This window comes from Physeter macrocephalus, chromosome 4 (genome assembly GCF_002837175.3).
Source record: "Physeter macrocephalus isolate SW-GA chromosome 4, ASM283717v5, whole genome shotgun sequence".
Taxonomy (NCBI): Eukaryota; Metazoa; Chordata; class Mammalia; order Artiodactyla; family Physeteridae; genus Physeter; species Physeter macrocephalus.
This window is the reverse complement of record NC_041217.1, coordinates 5,054,244-5,070,777: the sequence shown is the minus strand read 5'-3', so window position 1 is coordinate 5,070,777 and position 16,534 is coordinate 5,054,244. Positions and strand designations below refer to the sequence as shown.

General features: G+C 39.2%; 1 protein-coding gene across 1 annotated transcript in view; it reads right to left on the bottom strand.

Annotated features, from left to right (window-relative positions):
* Nucleotides 1–4,479: 4,479 nt before the first annotated feature.
* The window catches only part of ASPM (assembly factor for spindle microtubules), a 72,582-nt gene continuing 60,527 nt past the window's right edge, over nt 4,480–16,534 (bottom strand). The window contains exons 20-28 of the mRNA XM_024130691.2: nt 15,292–15,388; nt 13,997–14,206; nt 12,532–12,684; nt 11,509–11,697; nt 10,681–10,873; nt 10,394–10,548; nt 8,358–8,534; nt 7,261–7,430; nt 4,480–4,654 (exon numbers count right to left, since the gene is read on the bottom strand). Of these exons, the coding sequence (XP_023986459.1) occupies nt 4,552–4,654; nt 7,261–7,430; nt 8,358–8,534; nt 10,394–10,548; nt 10,681–10,873; nt 11,509–11,697; nt 12,532–12,684; nt 13,997–14,206; nt 15,292–15,388 (1,447 nt within the window). The 3' untranslated portion in view covers nt 4,480–4,551. The remainder of the gene's footprint in view (nt 4,655–7,260; nt 7,431–8,357; nt 8,535–10,393; nt 10,549–10,680; nt 10,874–11,508; nt 11,698–12,531; nt 12,685–13,996; nt 14,207–15,291; nt 15,389–16,534) is intronic.

The window sequence follows — 16,534 nt, the reverse complement described above, 5'->3', positions numbered from 1 at the left end:
CGGGTTCGTGCCCCGGTCCGGGAGGATCCCACGTGCCGCGGAGCGGCTGGGCCCGTGAGCCGTGGCCGCTGAGCCTGCGCGTCCGGAGCCTGTGCTCCGCGACGGGAGAGGCCACAACAGTGAGAGGCCCGCGTACCGCAAAAAAAAAAAAAAGTGGATTGGGTTGTTCTGGCTCAACCCTCTTGTTGATAGCAACTATTAATAATGAATACATAGAAAATATTTGTAAAAGCTCTTGGAAACCAGTAGTGCATGACTGAGACACAAGAATCTCAGGGCCAGGATTTAAGAGAAAGCAAGTGCAGAGATCTTATCTCAGCATTTAGGAGGTACTTTTCCTCTCACAGCAATCCATGATGTCAGAGTAACGTTAAGAAGACTAAGAAGATGAGCAGAGCTATCAACAGACCCTGGGGTTTAGCAAACCGAACAGTTTTCAGAGTCTGTAAGAGAACGGGAAACTCTAGGGCCTTAAAAAATAAGAGTAGGTGAGAAGTAGACAGAGACTAGCCTGCCTAGGGACCGAAATCCATCTGGAAACTGTCTCAACCTAACTTGGATAAAGGTGATGTGAGGTAGCTGGTGTTTCTAGCCTAGTTGTCAGCTGGGAGCACAGTAAACTCTCTGTGGAGAAGATGACATCATTCACAACCTTGCATTGTATCTGTGTTTTCACATTTAATGTCCTCAATTTTTTAAAAGTAAAATTGTATTTTTTTGAAGGAGAATAAAACAGATGATAAACAACCTCTTCAACTTCTGCTTTGAATATGCACAAGTAAAATTCTAAGAGATAACAACTATAAGCTCTGAACAAAAGCCAAACTAACCCCCAACACAAAAGAGAAAACCGAATACATGGAGGCACAGCGGCAGGGGAAATAGCGGATTGTGGATGGGGGGGCGTTCAGCTGAAAGAAGGCAATGGAGCTAGTTGTCTCAGGCGGTAACCCATTTTCACAGGTTACTGCCTGAGAGAGGTCTGCAGTCAACACTCTTGCAATGGAGTTGAACCTTGGACTAAAAGAAAAAGCCCACAGCATTCTAGCCAGAGGTACCAGTGAAGCGGGTGTGGGGCATCACATACACTGAGAAAGGAGGCGGACGGGTAGATCAGACCAGTGAGAGCAAAAAGAGGGCCCCAAATTTTGTGTGTAAATTCTACATAAATCTCCAAATGACTCTTGAATATCTGTGTATTGGGCAAATTCAAAGTAACTCAGAGAAGAATAAAAAATAATTGAAATAAGATCTGAGCTGCCACCCCAAAATCAGTGGTCAGCTTGAGCCAACCAAGTTGCTAAAAAAAATTTTTTTTGGAGGAACTAGAAGAGAATCCAGAGTCTGCACAATATAACATTCAATATGTCTAGGATACAAGACAAAATTATGTGATATACAAATAGTCAGAAGAATGTGGTCCAGACACACTCACGGAAGTTGCTGAAGAGCAAAAACCTGCACGCTGAGAGCGAGGCTACAGATCAGGATGGATTTTCACTTGAAAGCTGACTGGGTGTGAGGGAAGCAGATCGCTGCTGCCTGTCCAGTAGGTCAGCACTTACTTTAGAGCAGACAGGAACATACATGGAATTGAATGGTCTTGTAGGAAAGTGGCCATGGAACCCAGGTAGCCTCAGAGAGAAAGTAACAGAAGGGAGACACTGAGTAGCTTTACGTCTTTAATAACACTGTTAAGGTGAATATAAATGTTACTGGGCTAGTCTTTGAATGTACCACAATAAAGATCAATTATTGATAAGAGGAAGAATCTGTTCCAAATACTCAGTGTTCAGCAGGTATGAAAATGATGCTTTGGCAAAGCAAGGGCAAAGTTTAGATCAAGTTTCATTTTGGTCTCATTTAGATAACTCAAAATAAACCATCACTATTCCAAATATAAAAGTTATCTGCAGTAATAATGGAATATTATTCATAGAATAAAACTCTACTCTCTAAGACTGGTTTCTGAAAAGGCTTCTGTAAAATTGGAGAAAAAAAAGGGTCCATAATTTATGCAAGAGGCAGCACTGCTTTATGTAGCCCTCCATAAGCATGGATTGAAATAAGCAGGTTTTTGGACTATTTTCTTCTTCCTTTACATAGGTTGGAAATTTTTACACACACCCACAAATACACACGCCCTCAAATGTAAATTGTAAATAAATATTCATCTGCATTACTCTTACCTCCTGTGAAGAGGTTATAAGCAAAGTATTTTCATTGGAATTCTTCCTTTGTTGAAAGCAGAACTACAACAGTTTATCACTCTTTCTTTATACCAAGAAACAGTGGCAGCTGAACAATATTAAAATTAAAAGCAGCCTGTTAGCAAGCTTAGCTACTAGCAAAAAGTAATCCAAAAGACAGTATTTTCTTAATCCGCAAAGATTTTTAAATGTACTAGGCTTTCATTGCTACAATGAAAAATTAGAAGTTATAAAGATAATAAACCTGGAAAAAAATCACCTATTGAGAAAAATTCAACAATTTTTCATAACAGATTGCACAATGTGAATTTCTTCCTCTCAACCGTTAAGCCAAAATATGGTATGGGTAACAAGCTATATTAGGGATAGATAAAATTTTCCAAGGTTGTAAAAGTATGGATTTTTTTTTTGCGAAAATCATAACTATGTAACTTTATATATGTATACATTTAAAACTAAATTAGGGACTTTCCTGGCGGTCCAGTGGTTAAGACTCTGTGCTTCCACTGCAGGGGGCACGGGTTCCATCCCTGGTTGGGAACTGAACTAAGATCCCACATGCCTTGCAACATGGCCAAAAAAACCAAAACCAAAACCAAAACCAAACAACCAAAAAAACCCACTAAATTAAAAATCACACTCCATGGTTATAATGACATCTTACTGGAAATCTGGGTTAATTACAGACAAGAAGGTGAATTTAAAATTCACCTAACTTCACCAGTAATTAACTCACCTAACACAGAACTAGATTGGCGTTACGGTATTTATATTCCTTCTTTAAGACAATGTAATCTCTCTGTAGGAAACAGCAACTTCTAAAGAAAAAGGCTTAATTACCTCTCAACCATTCCTTCCAACCACACACACACACACACACACACACACACACACACACACACACACACACGCCTTCCAGCCTTCAGGAAGCCTTAGAATCCTGATATGGATTTATCCCATACATTTAAGAGGAATATCCTTCACAGGAAAATAGAATATTATGTAAAATTTAAAAATTTTTCGTCCAACAATAGAAAAACTTTGAACATCTGGAAATCACCTTTCATGTATAACGTCACAGAAATATTTCTTGTGCAAATACTAATTGGTTATAACCATCTTAGAGGAAATGAACACCAATAACATTTTATGTTGGTTGATTATAACCTAGTGGTATAATTTACCAAGTAAATAAATTGCTTACACTAAAATTCTGTTAAGTGAAAGAGAAAAACAAACCATTTGGAAGAGTCAACAAAAACTATAGTATTTGGCAAATTCTAAGTAACAAGAGTTCTCCAAACTCCAAACACTTCATTGGAAGAAAAAAAAAAAATTCTCAAAATTTCTAGTTACTTTCAATATATTCTTTAATATGTCAATACGGTCTTTATTCTAACCAAACCTCCACAGTCTCCGACTAGGCTTAATCTTCATTCCAACAAAGTAATACAGTCAAGTAGTTAAATGGTCTCTCCATTTCTAGCTACTACTGATTTATTTCAAACACTTAAAAACTGTCCTGGCCCCCATAGCTAGACAGTCCTTGGGACCCGGTCGGATAACAAACAGCCACTGGAATCAGCCTTCTGTGGCTCTGGAATCGCACTGGTTCAGTATTGGTAACAGTGGCCCAAAGCTACTGAAAATAACAAGTCATGTTTCAACCCGTGAATCATCTTCAGGTCTGCGCTCAGGGACTAGACCATGAGTTTCTACTACAAGCAATACCTTGCTCTTCCCAGGTCAAATTACAGCCCCACTCAGTTCAAGGTCAGGAGTTTTTAATATATGAAGGGGTAGAGGCTGAATTTGCCTAATTTCCCCAGAGGGGCTCATTTGCCCATCTTGATGGCCCCATCAGTCAGGAAACAGGGTGTTGTCTATGGCATTTGTGGGATTATTTTATCCTCACTTCTACGTGAGTTGGCAGAATCTTAAATTTTCAACATTTATTTTAGATAAATGCCTCAATTTACCTATAAAACAGGAATAATAAGCTAATCTTTTCCCTTTAGGAATAAGATTATATTCAAACTAATATAATATTTTAAGACGACAGACATAGATTAACAGTGTTGGAATAATGTCATGACATTAGTTTGTTATCTGCATAAAGCTATTAAATAGGGCTTCCCTGGTGGCGCAGTGGTTGAGAGTCCGCCTGCCGATTAAATAAAAGAAAGAAAGAATATAAAAAGTTTATTTGTTACATCTCTCTTTTTAACTTTAATACAAAGTCAGATTTTAAAAGTTGTACAAGGAAAGCCAAAAGCACTCTCCACACGTGTGATCGGCTTTCCTATTTCTTTTCCTGTACACACTGAGACGTTTGCCTTTGCTAATAAGGAATGCCAAGTGTGTCCATCACCATCTGAATAGCTTTCAGAGGATTCAGGATCTCTTCCAGGTTATCTCTTCTCAACACCCAATCCGGTTTAAGTCTGTGAGAAGAATAAACACCTTGCATTAATCCAGTTCCTCTCTTAGAAGACTCACATCCATCGCTTTGTCTTAACTGAAATGTGGTCCCTCCCGGACGCATCACCTCTCACAGGCCCTCACGCAGGTGGGAGGCTTCACGTTACCGCCGTTTACGACTTTAGACTATTTCTCTCTATCTTCCCTGAAGGATGATCCTGGCTCCTCTGAAGCTCAGGCTATTCAGCTACCAAACCCCAGGGTTTTGTCTGTAAACCTGGTTCCCGGTCTTCCCTCAACTCCTGCCCCGTCTCAGAACTTCAGCAGCCTTGTAGCTAAAGAGCCGACCCCTCACCCCTCCGTCTCTGCCCCCTTTCCTTTGGGTCCGCTCAGCACACACCCCCGTCACACAATCACAAGATAGCCTCTGTCACCCTCAGCAAGTGCCCGGCCACCGACTGCTCAGTCTGAGCCTTCCAGCCCGAACCACCACTTGGGATTCACCCACGCCCTTTGACCTAATACGTCCACGGCTCACAGCTGCCTCCCACTGTGGTGTCCACTTCAGGGGACCTCAGCACGTGCCTGTCACCCAGCACAATGCTGGTCTCCTTTCCCTCCCGTCTAGCTTGGGTCCCTCAGTATGATCTCCATTGCAAACGCTGTTAAAGCTATTGTTGCTCTTCCCTATTGAATTCACCTGGAAAGTTCTATGTGGATTCCAAGTGGAATCCAGGTATCTGCCTTCCCCCTTCCTGCACAGCTGGACGTTGCTAAAGAAAACCTGCACAGACAGGCTGGCTGATTTCATGCCAATGATTGAAATTACCTAGAAATTGCTTCCTTTCTCTTTCCCCAGGATGACTGTTTTCTTCTTTCCAAATGTCCCCTCCACACCCTCCCCCATCTGCTTCGGAGCTAATGTTTATAATCTCCTTCTTCACTGAGGAAACAGCATCACATCCATTTTCCTCACATGACTCCTTACCACCACATGCGTTTCCATCTTCCTGTTCTTTCCAGTGAAAATTCCGAACATCTATTAATTGGGGGGGGTGGTCAAACAGAGAGGGTCTATCTACCCCTACCGTGGAACAGCGCTCCGTGAAGCAAGAGATGCAATCTAAGCCATGCATCGACATGGATGAACCCCAGGAGCAGCGCGCTAAGTAAAAGAGTCCCGTCACAAAGAGCTACCGCCGTATGATTCCATTTATGGGACAAAGCAGAAAAGGCAAAACTAAAGGTACTGAACTCACATCAGCAGTTGCCAGAACCTAGGGGTTAATGGGAGAGAACTGACTGCAAGGGGGCACAAGGGAACTTTGTTGTGACAGAAATATTTTATCTCAGTGGTAGTGGTTTCACAACTGTATACATTTGTCAAAACTCATTGAATTGCACACCTAAATAAAGGGTACATTTATAATGTTGGGAGTTTTACCTCAAAAAACCCTGACAGTGTCAAAAGGGGAGAAAAAAAAAAAAAAGAATCTACTCATTCATATGTTAATAGTTTTACAATGTAATTCATATTATAATATGCCAAGTCCTTAAATAAAAACCGTATGTAGAAATTGTTCCCATTAATAAATTTTAAGCAAACTATTTTTATGTTATACTGTAAAACATGCAAGAACAAAACCAATTTACAACTATTATACAGTTTATAATTATGAGTAATTATAAAGCTAACTGCTATATAACCCAGGTCAAGAAACAGTGCATTGTCAGTGGTGCAGGGTTTATACCTAGTAGACAATTGTCCAGTCATAGAAAGGAAGGAGAGAGAGGGAGAGAGAGGGAGGGGGTCTAATGATTCTTGCATCTAATTTATATCTCTAGACTATTTCCCTAGTTTATATCTCTAGACTGTTTCTTCTGCTCAGAACCAGAGAGCAACAACAAATGTCCTTACAAGAGACACAGAGGAGGGAGAGGGAGGAGAAGCCCTGTGAAGACTTAGGCGGAGGACAGAGTTATCCAGCAACAAACCAAGGACACTTAGCCGCCAGAAACTGGACGAGCCAGGGAAGGATTCCACCCCAGAGCCTCAGACAAGGTGAGGCCCTGCTGACACCTTCATTTCAAAACTTCCAGTTTCAAGAACTGTGAGAGAATAAGTTACTGTTGTTTAAGGGCCACTAAGTGTGTGCTAATCTGTTATGGCAGCTCTAGTTAACTAATGCAAGGTCAAAAAGAACTTCTCTAGGAGGAGAAATTACAGGCATCGGGCTGATTATGCAAGGAGTTGGAGGTTGATGTTTTGGCCACCAGAGACCTTCGCCAGACCCCCAACAGTGCGCAGCCTGTCCTACATGGAGGGGGAAAAAATGATACGGCAAAGCTTATTCAGAGCTACTTATCAGCCTTAGCACGTACCTTGTTAGTACCAGGAATTTACCCAATAACTACTAAATACTCATAGCTGCAGTGTTATTACTTCATTAACTGCTGAGATCGTCTCCTTTAGATTTACCAAAGATTTTCTTCTTGTTCACATGCTGTTTCTCCATTGTCAAGCACAGTCTCTTGCTCATAGTAGGTGCTCAATAAATGTTTGCTAAGTGGATGAATGAACGAATGAATGAATGGTGACACAAAACTATAGGGTACATTTACTGCTCACCTTGAAACCATTCTGGTTCTTACAGGTGTTTCTGGAATAAAGGAAATGCTCATAGAAGATTTCTTCTTTTGTTTACAAAGGATTCTTTCAGTATTCACTTTATGTTTATGAGCTGTAAGTTTGTAGAGACTATAAATACGGTCAACAACTTTGGACCTACTTCGAACATCCTACAAAAGAAAATGTGCATTTATTAAACTAATAAGGATTCTGTACCCCTTCTATGCTAGCAAAATCAATCACAGTATACAAACACTATGCAGTAAATTACGAGCTTTTAACAATAAAAAGCCGTGCTCTCCAAGTTCAGCAGTTAGATTGGTTTAAATTATGAATTTATAAGACAATTATGAAGAAGGCAAACGTTCAAAAATTGTACACTTAACTCCACACTAAATAAAAAAGCAAACATTAAAGTCAATATACCTATTATATATGGTTACCAAGTCCTGTGAATTTTCCCTCTTTAAAGTTTCCAGCGTTACCCACTTACCTCTGCCTGATGCGACCCCAGGTCAAATACAGTCTCTTGCCCAGACCATTGCGTGTCTACACTTGCCTCTTTCCTTAATGGTCTCCCTATACCCACACGCTCTCCCAAATCCATTCTTCGACCAGCAGCCAAAGTGATGTTAAAACTTAAACTAGAACGTATCTCCTTGCTTAAAATCCTTCAGTGGTTTCCCACTGTTCTCAGGATAAAGGCCACAGTCCTATCACAGCCTGCAGTCACCCCTGCTGACTGTTAACTCCTGGAGAGGATACTCAGAGGCCTCACCAGAGAAACGCTTGTCACCGGAGAAACGTCTTTATGTCACAGCAGGAGGATGAAGAGTCGTACACATCTGGATTTCTACCTTGCTGGGACAGCTGTTGCTTCTCTCTAGTACATGGGAGCTGGTTACTCCTAGGGCTGTGATAAATTCTACTTCTAGAATTCAGCTTCTCTGACACATAAGAAGCAACTCATATCAGCACAAAAAGCAGGTGTGAACACATGCAAAGCCCTATTTAAGTTGTGATAACTGCTTAAAAGTCTTGGACTTAAGAACATGTGAAAATAACCTCCAAGGAAAAAAACTGATGAATATACTTACAGAAGCTCGATTTGTCCTCTTCAGTAAAACAGCTAACAAACAACAAGTTTTCGTGAAAATGCTTCTACTCTTGTCTGCAACTTTGTCACCGGGCTTTTCTTGGTACATTTGCAGAAGCTCCAGCAGTGTATCTACACAGTTTTCTACATCATAAACTGCTGAAGTCGTTTTCTCATACTGGAAGAGAACAGACCCAAGTTACAAATTATAATAAACATAGATACTGGGCTGGCCAAAAGGTTCGTTCGTTTTTTTTCCATAAGATGGATCTAGTAGCATTAGCTGTCTTTAACTTCATTCAAAACTATTTTGTTAGATTGTATATGGCAGCTGTCATATCAGTGTGCATTTAAAAAAAGACTAATCAAAATTGATGAATTTTTGTGTAGTTATTTTAATATTGAAGATGGAAGAAAAAAAGCAACACTTTCAGCATATTCTGCTTTATTATTTCAAGAAAGGTAAAAATGTAACCGAAATGCAAAAAAAGATTTGTGCAGTGCATGGAGAAGGTGCTGTGACTGATCAAACGTGTCAAAAGTGGTCTGTGAAGTTTTGTGCTGCAGATTTCTTGCTGGACGATGCTCCACGGTCGGGTAGACCAGTTGAAGTTGATGGCGATCAAATCGAGACATTAATTGAGAACAATCAGTGTTATACCACGTGGGAGACAGCCGACATACTCAAAATATCGAAATGAAGCGCTGAAAATCATTTGCACCAGCTTGGTTATGTGAATCGCTTTGACGTTTAGGTCCACATAAGTTAAGCGAAGAAAACCTTCTTGACCCTATTTCCGCATGCAATTCTCTACTTAAATGTAATGAAAACGTTCCATTTTTAAAACAAATTGTGACGGGTGATGAAAAGTGGATACTGTACAACAATGTGGAATGGAAGAGATCGTGGGGCAAGTGAGATGAACCACCACCAACCACACCAAAGGCCAGTCTTCATCCAAAGAAGGCGATGTTGTGTATAGCGTGGGATTGGAAGGGAGTCCTTTATTACGAGCTCCTTCCAGAAAACGAAACAATTAATTCCAACAAGTACTGCTGCCAATTAGACCAACTGAAAGCAGCACTCGATGAAAAGCATCTAGAATTAGTCAACAGAAAACACATAATCTTCCATGAAGATAACGCAAGACCGCATGTTTCTTTGATGACCAGGCAGAAACTGTCAGAGCTTGGCTGGGAAGTTCTGATTCATCCACCGTGTTCATCAGACATTGCACCTTCGGATTTCCATTTATTTTGGTCTTTACAAAATTCTCTTAATGGAAAAAATTTCAATTCCCTGGAAGACTGTAAAAGGCACCTGGAACAGTTTTTTGCTCAAAAAGATAAAAAGTTTTGGGAAGATGGAATAATGGAGTTGCCTGAAAAATGGCAGAAGGGAGTGGAACAAAAGGGTGAATACATTGCTCAATAAAGTTCTTGATGAAAATGAAAAGTGTGTTTTTTATTTTCACTTAAAAACCGAAGGCACATTTTGGCCAACCCAGTACTTTAGAAACACCAACCAAAAAGGAAGCCAGACGTGATTAGAAGAGGTTCTGCTGTTCTGATACAGCGCGGTGTACAGGCTGTCAGCTCTGGAGGGAGAGGGACATGAACCCTCCACCACTGACCACACGCTGGTCCTCGGGCGAGGACCTTACCTCCTGTAAAGATGATTATCCCTTCACTACAAAATAGGAAGGATAATACCCTATGAACCACCTTAGAGGATGAATAGGAGAACTAAATTAAATGATGCATGAAAAGAACTAGCACATAGTTAGCAAGTCTTTAACTAACTTGCTGTTATTAATATTATAAAAACAGGAGAAATAAATCATAAAAAATTATAGTTTCTATGTACGGTTATGTTAACAGAGTAAACTCCCCCCCCCCCCGCCCCCGAAGACTCTGGCACATAGTAAATGAACTTTAACTCAGAGATCTGAGTTCTAGTGATGAGCAAGCATAAACCTAACTTGCTGGGGGAGGTTTCTTGACCAAGCAACTCTTCATTATCAAGACGGAAACTACCTTGGCGACGTTAAGCAAGACCTGCACAGCGTATCCGATGACCTCCATACAAGGGACACTACGGTTACAGCTTCGGATCAAGACAAATATTTTAGAAATTGCTCCACTCTGGGCCATATTCTCACAGCAAAGTGAAGACAATCTAGTAACTACCTCTGAAAGGGGGGAGAAAAAAAGAGATACATTCACAGCAACAAAATCAGTATCATATTATTATATTCTTTGTACGACTTAAGGGTAAAAACGCATTTCTAACCTTATACAAGATATTGTTAAAACAAACTAACCCAGGTGCTTTAGAGCCTCAAGAATAGCAGAAAGGTACTTGTATGTCAGGAGATAGTGCAGGGCAAGTGCGGTTCTGTGGTAGAGCTTGTTTTCTTCTCGAATCTCCCTGTTAACGCACTGAAGTCTCTGTCGAATGGCTTTAATTTTTGTACAATCATTTTTCTTCCTCCAAGAATATCCTCTCCATAACGCCTTAAAGAGACAAACCAGTAACTTTTAAGATTACAACCTCTGATGTTGTGGACTTAACATCTACATCTACTTCCACAAAGTAAATATTTTCAGTAAAATTATATGATGTGATCTTTGCAACTTTGCAACTACAACTTCAATTCAGGATCTAATAAATAGCAAAAGCAATTTTTCTAGGAAGAAATACATATAATATTCCTGGATATAAGTTAAAGCATCATTCACTAGCCAAAGACGGCTAAATCTATTCAAAAGGCAAAAATACTTTTGCATCTTTCAATTATCAACTTCCTCTATGGAATGTGAAAATAAAGGGCTTAACAGTGAAATTATGGTAGCATAGTGTATGATTATTATTCTATTGGCCAATCTCAGCTTTTTAAAATGAGCATGACTGTGCTTTTTAAAATGTTAGATATTGGGGATTCCCTGGCGGTCCAGTGGTTAGGACTCGGCACTTTCACTGCCGTGGCCCGGGTTCAATCCCCGGTTGGAGAACTAAGATCCCGCAAGCCGTGAGGGGCAGCCAAGAAATAAAACAAATAAATAAAAGTAAAATTCAATAAAATGTTATATATCGTGTAGATGAATTGCAAACCAAAGTCTTGAACTAAAATCATAATATTTTCAGTTACCTGAATTTTAGTGATTCTATTATTAAATTTTTCCTGCTTTTTACGGAGGAGAAAACGGCATACGGCTTTCTGTATTACTGATGCAGCCCTATTTTGCTGGTTCATACGTTCTTGAGCTTCATTCTGAATTTTTATGAAGCTATGTTTCTGAAGAAACCTCTTCTGCTGTAATCTTGCTCGAAACCATCTCTGTTTAAAACATATGAATAGTTTTTTTACTTCAGGTTTCTTAATGAAATAAATAGAACATTTATTGAAATATCTTTCAACCCTCCCCAGTGGCATTACATTTCCACTCTAGTTGGTACAGAAAATTCCAGGCCACAGTGGGTGTAAGTGTGCGTGTGTGTGCGTGTGTGTGTGTGTGTGTGAATTTAACCCTGCACAACATATTCCTCATTTCATAATTGATATAAATCTTATCAAGCTGTATATTAGTCTTCAATTTGTTTTTTTACTCAATATTTTATATGTAAGTATATTAACATATACTGTACAAACAGGGTTCTTATCCAGAATACATAAAGAACTCCTATAATCATTAAGAAAAAGAAAACACTCAACAGAAAAATGAGCAAAGTATGTGGAAAAAAAAATTTTTAAAGCATACCATACACAGATAAGAATTTGAATAACCAACACAGAGGAAAGATTTTTTAGAATTGCTAGCAATCATAGGAAATCCAAACCAAATATGAGATATAATTTGCCATTCATCAAAATGACAAAATCACGAAGTCTTGTAATGTCACGGGTTGGCAAGGAGGTCGAGAGAGAGACAGGTGCCCTGGGTGTCGCTACATGAGGGGTAAATGGGTACAATGCACCAGAGGATAACCCACAGCCTTAGTCCTGTGCCATAAAACGCAACTTACCTCTAAGCCATCCAACCACGCTAACGGCTGCGTGGCAAAAGCTAAATACTATATAACTTTAGCAGGGGTATTTGGAAATTGTTTATGAAATATTAAAAAGTTTCAAACAAAAATTATGTCATAGTTTTACTGCGAAGGAAAAGCTAACCTGAATACAGATGGCTGAGTTAACCTGTTTATTATTAGCATTCTTCAGAGCCATGTGAAGTCTGTACGCTCTTTGAATTCTAAGAGCAGAGAGGTGATAAAAGGCAGCTGCCGTGAAGTGAAGAAGCCTAATTTTGGCTCTCTGTTCTAAAATCTAAAGGAGAAAAAAAGATTAACAACCGAATAGTTGACTCTTAAGACAATCAACCAATGTTTATTTTTGTATATCCTTAATACCAAATTATATAAATTAGCAACAGTAAACTAACTTGTAACTATTAAAATTATCTACATTGTAACCTGAAGTAATTATACTCCTTTACTATACAATACTTTCAATGGTGTAACCCCTAACTGAGGGTATAGAAAGCACAATTATACTTGGGCACTTCACTCAAGAATTTAACTGGACTGACTACCCAAGGGCAGCAAGATAGGCTTTGAAGGTACTAATTATAACGGGAGAAGTCTAGGAATAGTAAACTGAGAAAGGGTTAGAGCGATCCAAGCAGAATCGTTGAAGCTGGTGATGTTAAATCGGACAAACATTCGATCCGACTTCTCCAGTAGTAGTCTCGCCACATCCAGCACAAGACTTTTGCAGCAGAAGCTCACTCCAGGGAGGGGCCTTTGGCCTTCAGAGTTTCAATTTATACTCAGTGAACAAAACACAAAAGATTTCTCCTTTAATTTAGTTATTTTCTGTTTACCACTGCTTCATGTACTGAGTGCCCAGAACGTCAAGAATTCCCTAGGGAGGATTCTCTCCTGCTGAAGGTGTGGAAGTTATCAACGGAATGGTCCTACAACCCCTGAGAGAGTTGCCTGGTGGTAGCAAAAGGTGACTTGAATAACAACCTCCTTCACGTGTGGGGAGGGGGATGGGGAAGCTGGGACGAAGTGAGAGAGTGGCATGGACACATATACACTACCAAATGTAAAACAGATAGCTAGTGGGAAGCAGCCGCATGGCACGGGGAGATCAGCTCGGTGCTCTGTGACCACCTGGAGGGGTGGGATAGGGAGGGTGGGAGGGAGATGCAAGAGGGAGGGGATATGGGGATGTATGTATACGTATAGCTGATTCACTTTGTTATACAGCAGAAACTAACACACCGTTGTAAAGCAATTATACTCCAATAAAGATGTTAAAAACTTAAAAAAAAACAAAACACTCCTTCACGTGTGGAGCCCTCCTCATACTTCAGTTCCTTTGTTAAGATTTATTACACGAGAAAAGTTATTTTGCATTTTTGGTGAGCATCTATGGGAAACAAGATCCTAGAACAAAAATCTATGACAACCAGTGATCTTGTGACATGGGGCTGTTCAGAAGCTGAATAAATTCTAGTTAATGGTTATATCAGCTCTGAAATTATTCTCCAAAATCTCAAATTTCTTAACACAATTTAACATCAGGTATTTCCACTTCATAAGGCTGAGATATCCTACTTAAAAATACTTACCCTTTTTCTTACTAACCAACCGCGCACCAGTGCTTGTAGAACAACTGTAGATTTTTTTAATTCAACATATTTTATCCTCTCACACTTCCCAGCCTTCCTGGCTCGTATGTATCTTTGTATGGTCAAAGCAGCTGATTTCTGCTGGAGGAAGACCTGCCTTCCTTTATATCCTCTGAAATTTGCTTGGATCAAACAAGCAGCTTGATGTCTCTATAAGGAAAAATTTGTAAGTGACATTAATAGATAGAAATAATAATTCAACCCACTGGAGGTTCTGGAATTTCTCAATGAAAAATAAGATGGTATAATTATGATTTTTTTTTTTTTTTACATTTTTAGTTTAAGAATGTCATATTTCACAGATTTTGAAACCCACAGAGGGCTACAGCTGAAAATGAAGTTTTTATGAAGGTGCAAACCAGGGACCATAGATACCTGGTGCTTTTACCTTCCCTTCCTCTTGATACTTTTCATTGTGAATGAGCAAAGGACTAGTATTACTACAGGACAAATGCATTTAATACAAAAGCTAGCTACACTCTAGAGAACAGAATGGGCGTTATAAGCAGCTGTGAGGGAAGCTGTCTGCTGCTTCGAGAATGAATGCACTCCCAGCACATCTTAGATTCTTCAATTCTAGAACATCCTGACAATCAAATTCCAAGACACATAAAGTATCTGGATTGAAACGAAAACTAGGTTTGTTTTACAACATAGACCCCCCACCTACTAGCTGAGTGACCTTGAGCAAATCCCTTTCTCTCTCCAGACCTCAGTTTACTCATCCGTAAAATGGGAACGCTGATAATAGCTACCTCACAGAGTTATCATGAGGATCCGATTAGTTAGTAAATATATAATAGAAGGTGTAATAATAATAGTGTGTATATAATCATACATAGTGAATACGAACATCAAAATTTACGAGTAAAATTTAAATTTGATTTCTTTAATAAAAGACCATAGGTACCACCATTGTTCTAGAACCAATGTTAAATATTTTAAATAGATTACCAAATGTGGCTTAAAGAGTATGTGTTGACTCATACAGACAGGATATGCTACATCTATAACGACTTTCTTCAAATAAATCACTTCAAACTTGGGTTTGAGAATATGTTATTAAAACAGATACACAAACAAAAATACAAATAGTATTTTTATGAGTGAATATAATTTTTAATTGACTGCAATGATGTGTTTAAAGCAAATGTGTGGTTAGATCTTTAAATCATTTTTTGTTTTCCGTTTTTTAAAGTAGTTCTTTACATATGGACTGTTTTTTTAACACCTACTTTTGTCACTAATAATTGCTCACGAGCTGTTCTTCCAGAAAGTACAGCTCTCCATTTTCTCTGAATGATGATTGTTGATGCTCTCACATTCAAAAACCTAAAAAGTGATTATTGGAAAGCAATTTCAAATTAACTCATTTAGTAAGTATTCATTGCCCGCCCCCCATCAATACCAGAGGAGAAAGAAAATATAAGAAAGGCAATGAGAGAATAAAAAAACATAGAAAAGGATAATTCATACTTAGGTTCTAGCAATCAGAACTTTACAAACACACACACACACACACACACACACACACACACACACACACACACAGGGTAACACAATGCAAAAGAAGTTTTACAATTGGCAACATTTCAGTGGTCAAGAAATATTAAGTTCTAGAATGACAAAAAATTCTGAACGGGATCAGAAGAAAGTAGGGTTAGCCAGATCTAGACAAAGCCTAGATAAAGGGGAGGTGGTAGAAAAAATGGTAGAGAACAAAGTCTGAGTCCATACTGTGAGCCAGTCTCTGAGCAGACAGGTGTGGCTGAGAAGAGAGCCTGGGAAGGTAGAGTGGCATCAGGCCAATGAGAAACAAACACTTGTTTGAAAGCAAAGACGGCATCATCAAAAGATTTAAAAAGGAATATTCTGTAAACAGAACTGGAGAAAAATTTTAAACGTGATTAAACTTTAGGCGTCAACATAGCAGTGATAAAAATTCAGAATCAGCAGGCTCTTTCATCTGTTCACGGTCCTGCGGAAAAGGGAAGAGAGATTAACCTATGTCATGTCGCCACCTTTCCTAGAAAATAAGCCTGAATATCAATGGGAAAAACTGGATACTGGTCCTTAATAGCTGAGAGCAGCAATTATATTTTTATTTGTTAAGCCCTGACTCTGCCCATGGAATTGATGAAGAAACGCTTGTAACACTAGTGTGCTCTCCTAAAACGATCTTTAAAACCATCACTGATATAATAACTCATCAATTCTGGGAACTGATGAAAAAATTCTTATACTATGAAATAAAAACATAATAATAGACTATTTGCTAAGAGCTTCTGAAAATGTGTTTAAAAGAAATGAACTAGGAATAGGGAAATACGAGTAACATAGATAAGTTGGTAATTAGGTCTTCGTCATTAAGGATAAAGAGTACAGGGGTTAATACAAAGAGAAAAAAAAAAGCATAAGAGGGCTTCTCTGGCGGCGCAGTGGTTGAGAGTCCGCCTGCCGATGCAGGGGACACGGGTT